Source organism: Choristoneura fumiferana, chromosome 23 (genome assembly GCF_025370935.1).
Source record: "Choristoneura fumiferana chromosome 23, NRCan_CFum_1, whole genome shotgun sequence".
NCBI classification, from domain to species: domain Eukaryota; kingdom Metazoa; phylum Arthropoda; class Insecta; order Lepidoptera; family Tortricidae; genus Choristoneura; species Choristoneura fumiferana.
The window spans coordinates 13188705-13205097 of record NC_133494.1 but is presented as its reverse complement, the minus strand read 5'-3'; the positions used below and the strand labels follow the sequence as shown (position 1 = coordinate 13205097).

Below are 16393 nucleotides of genomic sequence, written 5' to 3'. Positions count from 1 at the left end.
AGTTCTTAATCAAGTAAGTAACCGTATGGTCTATGGACCTGTTTGGGGCTATCCTGTTGAAAAGGTACCTACGATTTTACAGAATTTCGTAAATAGGAACAGTACCTAGTTGGTGTCTAAAATGTTTTATATGAAAATGCAAGGTTGGTTTGTATTGTCTGAAGATATATTCAAATATTGCAGTAAATATTTGTAATTCTTTCAATAGAGAAAGTTAACGTACTTAGCTGGCGACACAAGCTGGGTAGAGGGATCCGTTTCAACAAAACCAGTGACTCTTGGTACGTCATGGCAAAGTAGTGCGTGGGCAACCTTCGTGACCAGCCCGTAGAGGGCATGTGCCTCGCTGAGATCCGCTGCCTTCGCGCACGGTCCATCGCAACGTGATACTGCTTCTGCTGCCTGGCGTACAACATCAGTCAGCATGTGTGCGTTATGCTGGGGAGGATAGACAGGGATAAGGATAATATATTGAGAGAATAGGTAGGTACTCATACCACCTTAGTTTTTGTTGTTTCCAAATACGACAGTGAACAAGGATGACCATCCTACCTCATGCTATTGTCCGTTGACATGTAGGTGTTGGGAGATTTACAAAAGCACAAAACAGCCATGTTGGGCTTATGTTGGGGCTTGTTGGAGATGTTAAACTTTAGTCTCGAAAGATCTTTTACTTTGTGTCCAATTTGTACTAAGCTAGCTGTGGACAGTGAGTCTGTCCCTCTCAATTGCCTAAATAATATCTGCGTGTAAATATATCAGACACGTCCTACCGGACCGGCAACAGTAATAGAGTCGTAACGTGACAGATATATTGGCGCTGGTGACTGTACAGATAACGAAATAGCCAGAGTAAAAATATGTATACACGACCTTATGCAATTAACATTAAGTCTTGTATAAATATTTTTGTAACTTTGGCTGTGTCGATATCTTTGCACTTGACTGTACATATATGACAATTTCTCAAAAAGTTGTCCATTTTAAAAGTTTTCAGTTATCCACTTATTTAAAAAAACCTGACGCTATTTCAGTACAAAAAATAAGTAATATTGTTTATATATATATACAAAACCTTGTGGTAAAAGTGATAAAAAGTCAGATAATCTTTATTGTTAGATCCAACAGAAAGTTTTGATGTAGGGGAGACCGAGGAGGGCTGTGACAGAGGAGAGTAGTGACAACGTCGATTTTTGGTAACCTATTAACTGCTAGCAAGCTCGCAACAAGGCGCATTTCTTAGCTCGAGACTTGTACTAAAAACGCGCGCTATTGCGAGCTCGCTAGCAGTTAATAAGTTCCAAAAATCGACGCTGTCACTACTCTCCGCTGTCACAACTTTCCTCGGCCTCCCCTAGTAACAAAATTACGATTTTTTCCTCACAAGATTTCGTGACGTTTTCCTTACGTCAAGAAATTTTGGATGTTTTATATTTTATGATCTCATCCTCAGGGTTAATAATTTTTGACAAAACTGATTTCTTGTCAATTTCATGACGGGACAACTTTTTGAGAAATACTCATATGTATACTCGTACTGCAAAGTCAAAGTAAAATATAATATTGTTCCTTTAAAGTAAACCCCAAGATACCTCAGTGAAATCAAAGTATTCCACAGCCTTTGAAAACAAAGGTACTAAGGTCTCTCCTTCAGTACCACCAACGCATGGCACCCTCGTGTACCACGGCTCCAGGCTCAGTGCTTTGGCAGCCAGCGTGCTGGCTCTCATCTCAGGAACGGCCAAGGACCCCAGCAACTTCCGAGGGTCGTACCAACCAGTTTCTTTTAAAGTCTGCAATAATATTACAGGTTTTTAGAAAGGCTGTGTGATTTCTATAATTTTGAGGTCCTTAGGCTTATACTATGAATGCCAAAGAAACTCTGTCTCTCTGTTACTTCTTTACACTTAAACTTCTGAAACAATTTTGACTAAATTTGGTATGGACATTATTGGATAGGTATGGTTTGAGATCATGGGATAAGGACATAAGATTTCATACCAGAAAATAGCGTACTCGTAGTTCCTTCGGGATAGCGATAAACGAATTCTTGTCAGACAAAGTCAGGGGTAAAAGCAAGTAATAATATTATGGTTTACACTGACTGAAATAGTGAGTAACAGACATCATCATCGATTATTTTGCTAAGTGTGATTGTCTCACTTACTTTATCGATAAGTATAGAATTGTGCAGCAATAGTTAGGGAAGGAGTAAAACTACAAGTAAAAGAATAACAGAGACAAGTCTTGAGCTGAGTTTCTTAACTACAAACAGTAAGAGTACAAACCTATATCCCTGGTCAGGCTTTATTTAGCTATATTTTGTTTAATTTGTTCTCCGTATTTTGGCTCTATTTTTTTAATGAACTCGTAAATAAATTCATAGAGAACCTCTTTACGTATTCTTTCATATTTTGTCTACTGGGACTTGATTTATTTTTAACGGAGACAGAAATATTTATTAATATATTGCATATTTGTAAAAAATTTCATACCTAAGTGCCTAATAAATACCTACTTTTAAGTAATGCTTTTGTTTTGCTTTGCGTTATGATTTTTAGTAATTATTATCAAATTCAAATCGAGTTGTAAATAAGTGGTTCCACGTTTGAAAAGCACCTGTTAACGATTCAATTTTATGAAACGTTTTACGCCACTTTCGCTTTACCCTATATCGGTGGTGATATTGGTATTTGATGTCGATTTTTATCTCGCAGCCAGTCGCATTGGTCTGTTTCCATTACCATCAAGCGAGTACCGTGATAAGGGTCGAAGCATTTACACGGTCCATAAATACGCGAGAGGGTGACCAGCCGGAATTATGGACATCAAATAAGCGGATTGAGAATGATGCCACATTAGTTGAGATGGTAGGTATGAGATGAGAATATAGGTAAAAACTTATGAAGATGATCTGTTGTATGTTAGTGCAGATAATTGATATGGGACTTAAGTCATTTTTCGAACATGGAACGTTGACTTATTTATGTCGGCGGCCGAGCGTAAAATTCGCCAGATCACGAAATTCCTAGGCATATCATGAAACGCCGCCATTTCATGATTTGGCCAGTTTAGGCAGATAATGAAATTCCTAGGCATATCATGAAACGCCGCCATGTCGGTTCTGGCACTTCACCGGCCACTGCCGCGGCACGCTCGCTTCGCTCGCTAGGCTCGTGCGTTGTGGTCACAATTCAAACTAACAACTCCTCGCTTCGCTCGTTGTACCTATTTTTTTCTTTTTTTCGGCATATCACTCTAATCTAATCGATCTGCCGTATTGTTTTTCAGGCACATCGTGATATGCCTGGGCAACTTTTAGGCTTGTCATGAAATGGCGCCATTTCAGGATACGCCTAGGAATTTCGTGATCTGGCGGATTTTACGATCGGCCGCCGACATCTATGTATACGGACACGTTACTATTATACTACATACAACAGGTGGTCATCTTGCTTAGTTTTTTACCTATAGCTGAATTTAAGACTTGTACAAGGTGTTTTAAAATCAGGTAAATACATTTTTTGCGGGACGCAGACCGTGATTAACTTGAATGAGCCCCCGATATTTCGATACAGATGCATTCAGCGAGCTATCGAGAAAGCTATGCTCGGAGTTTCGCGGGATCGAATCGGAATGAACTTATTCGTCAGAGAACTAAAGCACATTAACTATGTCGGTGACTAAAGCTGTAAGCTGAGTAGTGGGCAGGTCACATATGCCGTAGAACTGACGGATGGGAAAGGCTAAGCCCAGAAGTGGTTTGATAAAGGCTGCTGATGATGATGATATTGATCGATATAGAAAATGGACCGCGTCAGAGGCGTGACTACATTTTGTATAAAAAAACTGTTCAAATATCTTTACAAGGGTGTTTATTCAGTCAACTAAATTCCAACCATGTGATAAAATATTGTGGATTTATTTAAAAAAATACCTCGTATACCTTGTACGGCCAAGGACTTTAATCATGACATGAGTCACCATGGAACTATTCACAGTAAACGACATAGATATTAACAAGAAAAATCGTATATTTCCTTTGAACAGGTTCCATGGTGGCTCATTGACCGTACAGTCTTTTACCATAAACATCTGCCACAGCGGAGCATGCAAAAATATCTGACACGTTCTATCGGCCTTAGAAATAGAGCCGTATCTTGGTGAGATATTGGTGCTGTTGACTGTACCTCGTTTCAATTATTCTTGGAACTCTAGAGAATAAAAAGTTGAATTTCCTGAATATGCTGAACGAGTCGTATGCAGTAGCAGGTACGGTCAAGGAGTTTAATTCATAGGCCACCATGGAACCTTTTCACAGTAAATGTCATAGTGACATCGCATTAATTAACAAGGAAAGTCGTAATGACTTTTCCTTTGAAAAGGTTTCATGGTGGCCCATGAATTAAATTCCTTGACTGTACCTAACCTATGTACATTTACGTGGGGATCATAGTTAACCAAATGATAATACTAAACGAAACGAGTGAAAAATTCAACATTATTTTTAAAATCAAACTAATTTTAGATCATCGTTACTTGTAAGTGTTTATAAATGTCACAGCAAAATCGTCATGTAAATAAGGAAATAATAAGGATATAATTTGCACTTAATCCACTTACAGACTGCCAGTTTTTTCTTACTATTTCCATAGAAATTGGCTTCTATTTCCTTGGTTTTCCCATGCATGACGATATTATCATTATTTACTATCATCCAATAAATAGGATAGTTTTCCCAGATGAGGATGCCCACGAGGAAAACGCAATTCAGCTTGTGGATTGAAAATATGGGGCCCAAGGAGGATGTAAAATATTTATCATCGAGTGATTGCGTTTGTTTCGCGATAAAAAGTAAAGCCCCAGCAGGGATTTATCCCAATCTTCCTTGTTTAATGATTTATGTTCTGCTCACCTCAGTTTGCAGAGAGAATACTAAATTACTTGGTTTTATAACAGCCTCAGTGAACACAACATGCTTTTTACTCGACTTCCTTAAGCCGAGTTTAGACTTGCAAGAAAAATCTTGCAAGTTGCATTACATTGCTAGACCGTAAAGCCAACGAGTTTGTAGTGGTCAATCGAGCACCGCAATGTAATGTTGTTTTTTTTTATTTGCCATGGACCACTTATAGCTCGGAAAGTACACTTTTGATGAAAATTAATAAAGAATTATTTTTGTTCGATGACTTCTCAGACCACTTTCACGTTCGAGATCGCATTTACCATCTCTTTTTACCCTCTTCTGATACCGTGTGACAAAGAGAAGTGGTGAGAATGATTGTGATTTCAAATGTTTTAGAAAAGGCCTCTGCTTTGGTTGAAAGAATTTCAGAGTCAGTGACCCTGACATTTCATTACAATAATGGTGACTCTCAGTTATTGTCAAGTAGCTTGATGGCACTGGTTGATAACAAACAAGCTTGTATATTAGGCACTTTACGACTCGAATCGCTCATAAACTAAGCATTCTAGTATCAGCCATAAAAATATTATCGCCCAGGGATTCACGATTCACTGTAAAACTACTGGTATGCCTAATTAAAGCGTGTTATCAAGTTCATGCTTCAATTACTATCTACTCTGCCCTCCTAAGCCAAAAGGCTAGGCGGTATCTCAAAAAAAAAACACGAGTTATTTATAACCATACGATAATTATGATGCACTCTCAAGCTTCACAACAGTAGGTATTAATAATTTAAGTGTTTTTTTTCGAGATTTCATTTGACTTAGCAGGGCAGTATTTGTTGTGCAGTTTTTTATGGTTATGTATATTGATAATAAAGGTCACTGGCAAAGGCACTCGTACCAGTATTTATCAAAGAAATTTCAGACGCTGACACCAAATTAAGAAAAGCAGGGGCAACTCTGGATAATAATTTATACTTTGATTTGACCTTTCCATTTGGTTTGACGAGAGGGTCATGACATTTCAATGTGTTTTGATACACCCGAAGTACAGATTCGCAAGTAAATGCCAAGCCGATGTTAAGCTGAAATACAATACACAGTACCTACACTGGGGACGTTAATTTTTATAGACTGTTAGCACGTACAGTAGCAAGTAGCAACTTGTCTGTGGGCGGAGGTGTGTGCGAAATTGGTTTACAGCGGGTCGGCCTCGGTGAAAGCAGTCTCATATAGCTTTGTCTCTGGTTGGTCTATGGAAGACATCATGGATTAGTGTAAAACTTGTTCAATGTAGTATGAATGAAAGAAAGGGAAGGTGAGAGCAGATGGAAACATTGAATAAGTCCAGCAGAGACAATTCTGTAGTTTAATATAATAGTACTTATCAGCAGCCACGTTGCTATGGTTTGTCTCTGTACAGACCCAGTGGCCATAGGACACAAGCATTTTAACACGGGCACAAAACATTTACTTCTTTGCTTTGTCTCCGTGACAGCACCTAGCGTGATAGCTGCAGAGCCTCGATGATATCGATGGTCGATAGTTCGTTACACGAAATAAATATTGCGAATCATTGCTAAACACGCAGGGCCGCGTTCGTCAGCATCTGACAACTACGCACTACTTTATTTTGCTTCAAGCTTTTTGCTTTTTTTGCTTTTTGCGTCGGTTGAAAATAATAATACTTAGAACAGTAGAATGAAATGCGGAAAGTAATTAATAAAAGCACCAAAAACATTTATTGTTTTAGTTGTTGTCCAACTACAAGTAAATACCAGTATTTAGATACTTATAGTTTATTGATATGTCCACATTGCTCGAAAAACTGTTGGCCTTTAGGGCTACCTAATGTGTTCTAAGTCGCGACCGCCTGCCGAAAGACGTAGTATAATTAGGCCCTGGTGTCCTGGTGAAGGTTGCAAGAGCCGCGGGTTGCGAGAAATCTTTAGGGGAAAGCTGTGTCCAGCAGTAAACATGATCATTCAGACTAGGGAAGTCACGAATGTCATTTCTAGCACATTTGCGAATGCGAATGCGGATGCGAATATTTAGGACGCGAATGTGCAAATGCGAATATGAATGCGAATATTAAGGGAGTACATTAAAAACTTAACTTTAAAAACAAAACTAATCAAGCAATCACAAGCCACTGTCACAAGTAAAAGTGCTTTCTATTGGTCAAAATTAATCACGTAATACGGGGTTGGCGCGCTATGCGTATGCGCGAGTCGGCGTTTCGGGCTCGGCGGCCGGTGGCCGGCGCAGGCGAAACACGTCACGACTTGCACACATTCGCATTCGCAAAATATTCGCATCGTTTTATGCGAATGCGAATGTTGAAAATGATGCGAATTATTCGCATACTTATGCGAATTCGAATACAAATATTCGTGACATCCCTAATTCAGACATCGGAATCTCGGGGCCAAATTTCAAAGACAACTTGAATTTATCGCTAGAGGGACTCCCTACCAGTCATTAAATTTTGCCGCCTGATTTCCTATGCCTGATGATGATTAATATAAAATCTGAAATGCGATAGGTACCTCGGCGATCAACGGCACCATGCAGTCGATAGGCGTAGTGCAGACAATAATAAACGCTTTCGGACACTCGTTGGCGATGACGTCAGCATATCGCTTTACGATCGGCGCTTGCGTGTGGAAGCGCTTCTCCGAAGACATGTTGGATCTCACGTCACCGGTCTCAAGCATCAATACTATATCCGTGTTCTGCAAGTTCATGAAAATATATCTTACTCCTTGGATGTTTGCTAAGAATAAGCCCTATTTACGCTCAGCCGAATAAGGCCGTTGGATTATGGTTATCCGCTGAACATGGAAGATAATTCCTGTTGTGTTATGTTATCCTCAAATCAAACTTGATTAGAGTCATGTGGGGTAAACATGACTCCCCCACCCCACATGACTCTAAGCCTGAATCGATTATTTTTCTGTGTACTAACTAATGAACATAATTTCAAGGGTCAATTTTGTTGACTTATTGATTTGAGATACGAGATTGTTACGATACCTTTTGGTCTAACTCTGAATAAAGAGCAAATAATTACATTACGAACTAAAAAAAATACAAGCTACCAATGCTCAATTTTGCACACATGAACAGTTTTTATATTTTGCGCGTTTCAACATGAGCTGAAAAGATGACTACCCGTTTTTTTCGCATTACAAATATCGTTTCAGAATTGATTAGTTTATCATCCTTCATCCCCTTCTTCGTGAAATTATGCCTCCCCCTTTGTTCTTATTCCTGTCACACGCGAAGCATTACTCGCAGCATTACGTCCCACAGTCGGCAAAACGTGGTAACGTAATCTATCGGATTTGAATTTTGCCTCACATAGCACTTTAGCCTTAGCGTCGTAGGAGTCAAGTGAAGCCTCCGTGAGAGAAATTCATCCGCTTGCCAGACAGATTGGCGCCAGACCACTTTAGCTTACACTCAATGTGATCTCGTTTTAAACTTAACGTTTTACGCCCATTGATCTTGGAAAAGGGAAACACGACAAAAGCTCACTTTACGTGTCGCGTCAATTGACATGTTGCGAGAATTTGGAGCCGTTTTAGATCTATTTGGATGGAATAGGATTAGGAACGACTAATCGACCTAAGTAAATCACATTATCATTAATCCATTTTGCGTGAGTCGTTCGGCAATAAAATCGCGTAATCGGCAATAAAGAGTAGCAAAGATAAAGGAAAACTTCAAATACTTTACGTCAAAAACTTCTAGCTGTTATAAAGAAAGGGTGGTCTCATTTAATAAGACAAGTAAAGATGTCCAAAACATTATTCAAACGACATGTTTGCGAATACCTCCAGCCGTTCTCAAAGAACAGCGTTCGGGGTATTTGTGGTTGTTAGGGCGTAGTATTGATTGGCACTCAGAGAGGTCGACGGCTCCCTTTGCTCGCGAATAATGTGCTCGGACAAAGAAAACTAATTGGACAAAGGGGAAAAGGTCCCAATTGAAATATGCCTAAGCACACAATTTTAGCAAACGTAAGCCCAATGAATCATCTAGAGACGTGCCGGACATTCGTAACCGTATCCGTATCAAGATATTCGCAAGAAAAAATAGATACTATTTATATAAAGGTTTTTGGGTTTATATATACTTAAATATTCTGTGGTCTGTTAAATAGCGGGCTTTATTCATTTTATCAAGATTTTCAAGTAATGTAGTAACGAAATACTTCAATTCCAATTTTCGTTCATTAAAATCACTTATTTGTGTAGTAAAATATTGTTGAAAATTTGACGTTTTAAGAAGATGCCACAGTATTAAGATTTCTCTCCAGGCAAATTTTAAGAATTGGAAGTTGTATTTATATATGCAAACGAGTTGAGCAAATTCGATAGTGCGGTATAGAATACGAATCGCAGCATCGTAGTAGTTAACCTATTCTGTGACAAGGTGGCACTATAGTCGCTACAACGTTTTATTTGATCTATCAGTTCAAAATATGTGTGAATATTGGTATTTTTATAAGAAATGTAAGGTTTTTATCCGTATACACGGATCAGGACTTTAATAATCCGTATTAGTATCCGCGGATGTAACACCCAGCACATCACTAATCCTAACTGGGCTGGACCTTTCATGGCCCTTGTTCATTCAGATACCTGTATACAGAAGGATTGCTTAAGCACCGTAAAAGGGTTAAATGGGTTGTTGCGAAATTTATAGGGAAGCTCGAAAAGGTTTCACAATTAGGGTGCTGGATTAATATTTGAATCAGCCAGTTAACCGAACTGCGTAGAAAAACCAAGCTTAGTTGAAACGCCTCGACATCGTGGCGGTTTGTATAGAGAGCTTTGGTTCTCTTGATCTTTTTCGAACTAGGCCGATTTCTACTTGTTAATAGATTAAATTGAAGTGGAAATAGCAGGCCACATCGCTCGAAGTGCAAATAACCGCCGGAGGAGAAAGGTTCTCGAGTGGTGACCACGAACCGGAAGAGACAACGTTAGCAGGCCTCCCTCTAGGCCAGATAATAACACAAAAGTTGTGGGCAACCAGTAGACACAGGTTGCAAGTTGCCGTTACCTCGGTCTCATTCGTAGTAAAAAGAAAACGTAAACAACTCAAGTCGTGAAAATTATAACGAGAAGAGTAATGAATAACATCTGTGACATTTTCAAATGAACTTCCCTTTTCATATCAGTTAATTAACATCAACCAATTCTAACTTTACGGCAAAACACGCGTTCATCAAGACATGAAGTTTGGGTATTTAAATAGCGAAGTTTGAGCGCCGCAGAGATAGATAATATGCAAATTTTGATTGCCAGTGGAATCAGCGGCTTGCTTTTATTATATATAGGATATATAGGATTGCTGCATACGACTGGTGACAAACATGTTTTTATAAAGGAGTCAAAGCAACACTCAATAATAGGTTGCACTGCTTTAACAGTCCCTATCAGATTATATCGTAGCGGGCGAGATACTCAAATCGGAGCAGCATTACATTTCAATAGATTCGTTTCACTAAATAAGGTTAATAATTATCAGAACATGCTAATTCTTATAAATATAAGAGCAGCGAGTTTTCAATAAATTCTCTAAATTGTATTTATTGGTGATGCAAGCTGATTCTAAATTTTCACTGTGCCTGACAAAAATTCTGCGAGAACCCAAATGCTACTTAACGTAAGGCCCATAACCCCATAAGAATACCCGGATATCTGGATTTTATATTGAGTTGGCAAGTTCAATTTCAAACCATTGAATGATTTAATCTATCGGAACACTGGATTTATTCTCCCTTCGAAGCAAATTTACAGCTTTTATATATAAATTTTCAAGAGACAGATTTAAATAAGGCTCTTTGAATAAAACCCCAGGCTGTATTGAAACCTAGATTTTGAGGCTGAAATGCTAATAGGCTTTGCATTTTTATGATAATAGGATTTGTTCAGAATCTTCCTTGGTTCGCTTAGAATTAAAAGACCCTATTGGCCCACTAAAGCAAGACTGGTTCCTACTTAATGTGGATTCAAGATAAAATATTACACCTAATTCTGCGAGAAGGAAATTTTCTGGAAGCACGCTTAGTTTGTCGCTTTATATCGTCAAGCTAGTTCTTTTTAGTTAGCCCACCACAAATAGGCGAATTCGAATTATTATAGATACTTTAGTACCAACTGAATCGAGAGGAACTTTTCCACAGAAAATGTCCTAGCGGAATCACATTGCCTGACAAGGAAAATCAATATAACACTTAGGCTGCGTTTCCACCAGAGATGAGCGAGGATACGTTGCGAGGAATGTGTTTGTCATGAACCAATAGAAACGCTCCATTTATCTATTGGCTCTGTGCACGACATCAGCGCCACCTAGCGTCCGCAACTTTTTTGGCTCTGATGCTCTGACGTTTTGAAATTTCATCGCGACATTGTGACAAAAATCAAACCTATAACGTATTAATTTATAATACAAAATTACTGCGATACCGTGATTTGGGTGGACAAAAGGTTGTGAATTCATTTTTGGTCATTAAAATTAAATGAGGTAAGTAAAATTTATTCAAAAACTGTGTTTTATTTTCGTTTTTCAGGGTTTGTTTACTTCATGTTTAGTTGTACTTTTACTGTAAAACGAAAAGATAAAGGTATCTTATTGGTTTCTGAATAATAGTAAAATTAAATAATTGTTCTTATATCGATAGTAAAAATTAAATATCGTTTTCAGATCAAAATGAGTATCATTTTGAAGACCGGTTTTGTGAGTATAACTCAATATAAAATTTCAACCACAAACCGTTTCATAGGGAAAATTGTTGCTGGACAATGGACATGTCCGAGATGTAGAGGAATTAAGAAAAAAACAGGGACAGTGTTCAATAATTCAAGCTCGCATCATAACACAAACATCTATTACTAAAATTAGGTAGCTAAAGTCTATACAAATTGCTTTGTTAATGACAGATTCATATGAGTATGACAGATGACAGAGCCTAGATTATTTCATCTTTTGGCCACTATGAGCGCTGCGATAGATTTCATTACCCCCACCTAGTACTTTGCACCCTCTGAGGATGGTTTAAATGAAGCGTTTCTATTGTTCCCGAAAAACATATTCCTCGAACATCTCTAGTGGAAACGCAGCCTTACTGTAAGAAGGTGAAGGGGTATACGAACGCACCTGCAAACACCTTTCGAGATCACAGCAAGCGCAACAGCTGAACGCCTGGACAAGGCAGTTGGTGTTGATGTGCTGTAGGTCCTGAACCACGGAGCAGAGGTCCCGCTTGCAGCACGAGGAGTCCTTGGATTCGTATAAACGCAACCTGAAACGCGACTTGGAGTGGAAATGTCTTATGTTGGTATGGGAATTGGAAGATGTTTCAGTGTCCCATTTATATTAGGAGACAAGGCTGATCAAACGTTTAGGTAGTAGGTACTAATATTTTTAATTTACCACTTAACTTAGCCATGCCCGCGGTAACGACTGCCTAGAATACATTTATCGCGTCCTGCGGGAACTGCACAATTTTCCAGGATAAAACTATCCTATGTTTTTCCCAAGATCTCAAACTATCTCCACACCTAATTTTGATAGTAATAATGGCCCTATCATATATCTGATAAATATACCTACAGTGACACAGTTCTTCAGAGGAGTACGTCATTTATGACCAGGTGAGGGGTAAAGTAAATGTGGCATGTTATGGTGTCAAATGTAGTAAAATGGCTGGTCGCCGACCGACTGTTTCTGCCGCTTAAATATGATGAAGATGGATACATCGAGCAACGAGAGCGAGAGAACAGGCGAACTCTCAAGAATTTCAGTCATATGCCTCCTATAAACGAGATGAATAAACAACGCAGACAATCAATTACGGATGTCACAGGCTAAGTGTACTGCTATATACTTCAGCATTTCAGCCATAAAAATTGTGTGATAAACAGAGCTGTGAGGCAGTCACGGCCGGTCGTAAAATCTCGACGCCTTTTATTACGCCAGCCCGAATGATCCATATAAAGGCATGTCTAAGGCTTCTGTGAAAGTTTGATGTATCGTTCGAATAGTGGCACGCGGAGTGAATGCGGCTCGCAAATCTTATTATTATATGTTTAAACGAGCAATTCTTGTATATATTTATTTGTTTCGGAGATCTAGGAAACGGTTCTGAGAATTTTGACGAAATTTGTCCACATGGCTTTCGGTGGGCGAGCAATCAATTTGCAAGCTTGATTTTGTTTCTGGGAAAACACGCGTTTTTTAGTTCTGGCGTATTTTTCTTTGTTCCGGATTTCACGCGCGATAAGATCGATAATTTTGATGGCTCTATCGTCAGCGTGGTGGTTCATCGGTTTAATGTCGGATTTACAAACTGAAAGTACAGGGTTCGAATCTAAATCGGAAGCGACTTGTTTTTTTTTTTTTATTTAATAACTTCACGTTTTACTTGTAAGGAGTATTAAAATACGTATCCTCCTAAAAACAAGAACTAAATATGGAACGGGCAATAACTCGATCACTGTATTTATAATAATATAGGAAATGTTGCGCTTTGACCCTTATTGATACATCTTTTTTATTGCGTCTCACTCAACAGTACTTAACAGACTTGAAAATTTAGGAATCGGTTGATCGCTTAGAACGTAGACACATCATAAGGTTGTGAACTAATAGAAAAGCTCAAATTTACTAAAGTGAGCTTGCTGGACTGAAAGTACTGAACATAGCGTGACGCTGAGTTATAAACCACGAAAGGGGTTAGTGCGAGAATAAATAACGCTCTTCTCTTTATAATAATTTGCAAAAATAGGTTAACTTTCCCGTGTAGCTTAAAGATATATGAGATTGAAACTTGAAAAATTTACTTGGAGGAACCATTCATGGTTCCTTTTGGATCCCATCGTCAAACTTTTCCTGTTTGCCGAATGTGTCTTTGCTTATCATCTGTAAAGGTCAAATTTTGCAAATGGAAAGTTATCCACTTCTAGTGATCGGATTGACTTGAAATTGGATAATGAAATGGATGAATGAAAGAAAAAATGAAAGTAAAGTCAACAAAAAGTAGTCAGCAAAAATATTGTATAAAAAATAATTTATAGTGAAATTGTGGAATCAACTTTCGTCAGCAGTGTTCTCAGACCATTATGGCATCAGCTTTCAATAAATGAGTTTAACTATACTTGCTTTAAAGACCGGCAACAGACCAGTGACTTTCCTTGAGTTGTTGGTGTTTAAGTGCGGTGACGAATTTCCCATCAAATAACCCGCTTGTTCGTTTGCCTTCAACTAAAAAAACTTACAAATTGTTTCGCAACATCAACAACAGTTTTTTTTTCTTGAAGTCAGATAAAATACGCTGGTAAAAGACTGGCCGATCTTCATAGAAAAGTGGCGTAAATAAAAGCCGATGTTTTACACCGAATTCTCAATAGTGCGCACAAAAGCAGGGTTGCCATACTTCAGGATTTGTCCTGATATGTCAGGTTTTTTGACCCTTTGCCAGGACTGCGACCGGACCAGGGGCATGTGTCAAGTTTTTTAGAAATGACCTCATAACAAAAATAATTATAATGTTTTCATGATACATTTATTACAAAGTTTACACAGTTTGAATGAATGAAATGTAAGCAGTAAGTAATCAACAAAACTAATAATATTTCTTTCAAAACCATTTAAAGTAGGATAAATTAACAGCTAAAAGAAATGTCAATAAATTTTTCTTTATTATTTTTTTGTTATTTGGTTTAACGCCAAATCTCTGTTACAAGAAATGTCAGGGCAGTTTTTATGGCCACTCTACACAAAAGCCGCATTGTCGACGGCAGACAGTCCCCGGAGATGGTATCACGGATTCATGAGCCGAAAATCGACGGCCGCGGTCTTTTCTTGTCTTCCGCGAGTTAGAAAAAGTTTCGCACTTAAGAGTTTTAATTCGAAACGTACTTTGTAGGTTTTAATTGATGTGGGACTGGCGGGACTGGAGACTTTTAATTTATGAAACATTTCTTACAAAAGCAGCGGTAATTAAAGTTTTAATAGAATTAATGAATCTTGCCAAAACGTATATCTGATGCTAGGCTATACCCGCGACTTCGCTCGCGAATTCCCAAAATATTAAAACGTGATCTTTATTTACGTTGCATGAATAACCCTTGCAAAATTTTATGTCCCTTAATTATCGGTAGATGTTTCGAAATTTTAGATTCATATATCCTGATCCTATATAAATATCAGGATAAAAATTAGGTTATGTGCACACACACAAACACACACGTACCCACACACACGTACGCATGCACGCACGCACGCTTGCACTTTAACTCACAAAGTTCCGCATTTACTAATATTAGTAAGATTCAAACTACCGAGACGCTTTTTCTAGTATCGTATAATGTTCATGTTTTGACAGCGGTGCGAGAAACGGTCCCCGAGGGCCGCAAACGGGCGATTTCATGAAGCGTATCTCACGGGCCGAGTGGTGACGTCACGGGCCGCCGCCCGCCGCCTTACACAGCGAGGCCGGTACACAGCGAGTCAGAAATGCACGGAAAAATGGAACTAAAGGAAGATTCGAATAACAAAAAGTTGATACAAATGTGATAGTTTTACAATCACAAGAAAATACCAGGATAATAATAAACAAATTCATCACAGGTTCACACGTCTCTCCCTTGAAGAAAGAATTTGCAAAACATAAGGAACTGTAGGTACTTAGCCATCGAAAACATATAGTTGTCTAGGTGCAGTCAGCAGACGAAGGGGATGAGCCGTTACGGTGTTCCAAAGATTATTTTAACATTCATATTATTCAAACAAATTACAAACAAATATCTGCCTCGATCGGGGCTTGAACCTTGAACCTCAGTTCTGTAGTCAGATTCTCTAACCACTAGGCTATCCGGTCATCACTTACTCTACAATGTATTCATCCCAGCCTATATACGTCCCACTGCTGGGCACAGGCCTCCTCTCAGAATAAGAGGGCTTGGGGGCGTAGTTCCCACGCGGTCCCAGGCGGATTGGTAACTTCACACACACCATTGAATTGCTTCACAGGCTTGTGCAGGTTTCCTCACGATGTTTTCCTCCACCGTAAAGCTCGTGGTAAATTTCAAATGTAATTCCGCATATGAATTTCGAAAAACTCAAGAGGTGCTCGCTGGGGTTTGAACCCACGATCCTCTGCTTGATAGGCCAATCAAGAAATCGCATAAAAGTCTAACGTTTGAGACATTTTTTAGTTCTGTAATGCCGTCAGTACCTATACCTACCACTAGCCCAGAACTACGCTTCTCTAAGGGGAATGTTACGTAGGTTAGTGACATTTACGAAATTAATGCCTCGAACACGAGAAACGGATTATTTTGGGTTGAGAAATGTCAAATCCGCTGTATAAATAGAACCAGCGTACAAGGGTTAGGTACTTCGCTAAAATAACCAAGTAATAACAGTTTGGAACGGCGGAGTTGTGCGAACTTGGAAATGTTAAATG

At 38.8% G+C, this 16393-nt stretch overlaps 2 protein-coding genes across 4 annotated transcripts in view; both read right to left on the bottom strand.

Annotated features, from left to right (window-relative positions):
* The window catches only part of LOC141441013 (uncharacterized), an 83662-nt gene that overhangs the window by 29901 nt on the left and 37368 nt on the right, over positions 1–16393 (bottom strand). The gene's annotated exons all lie outside the window — the stretch shown is intronic.
* The window catches only part of LOC141441012 (malate dehydrogenase, mitochondrial-like), a 29999-nt gene that overhangs the window by 1308 nt on the left and 12298 nt on the right, over positions 1–16393 (bottom strand). The window contains exons 5-6 of the mRNA XM_074105626.1: positions 1593–1793; positions 224–438 (exon numbers count right to left, since the gene is read on the bottom strand). Coding sequence (XP_073961727.1) covers positions 224–438; positions 1593–1793 — 416 coding nt within the window. The remainder of the gene's footprint in view (positions 1–223; positions 439–1592; positions 1794–16393) is intronic.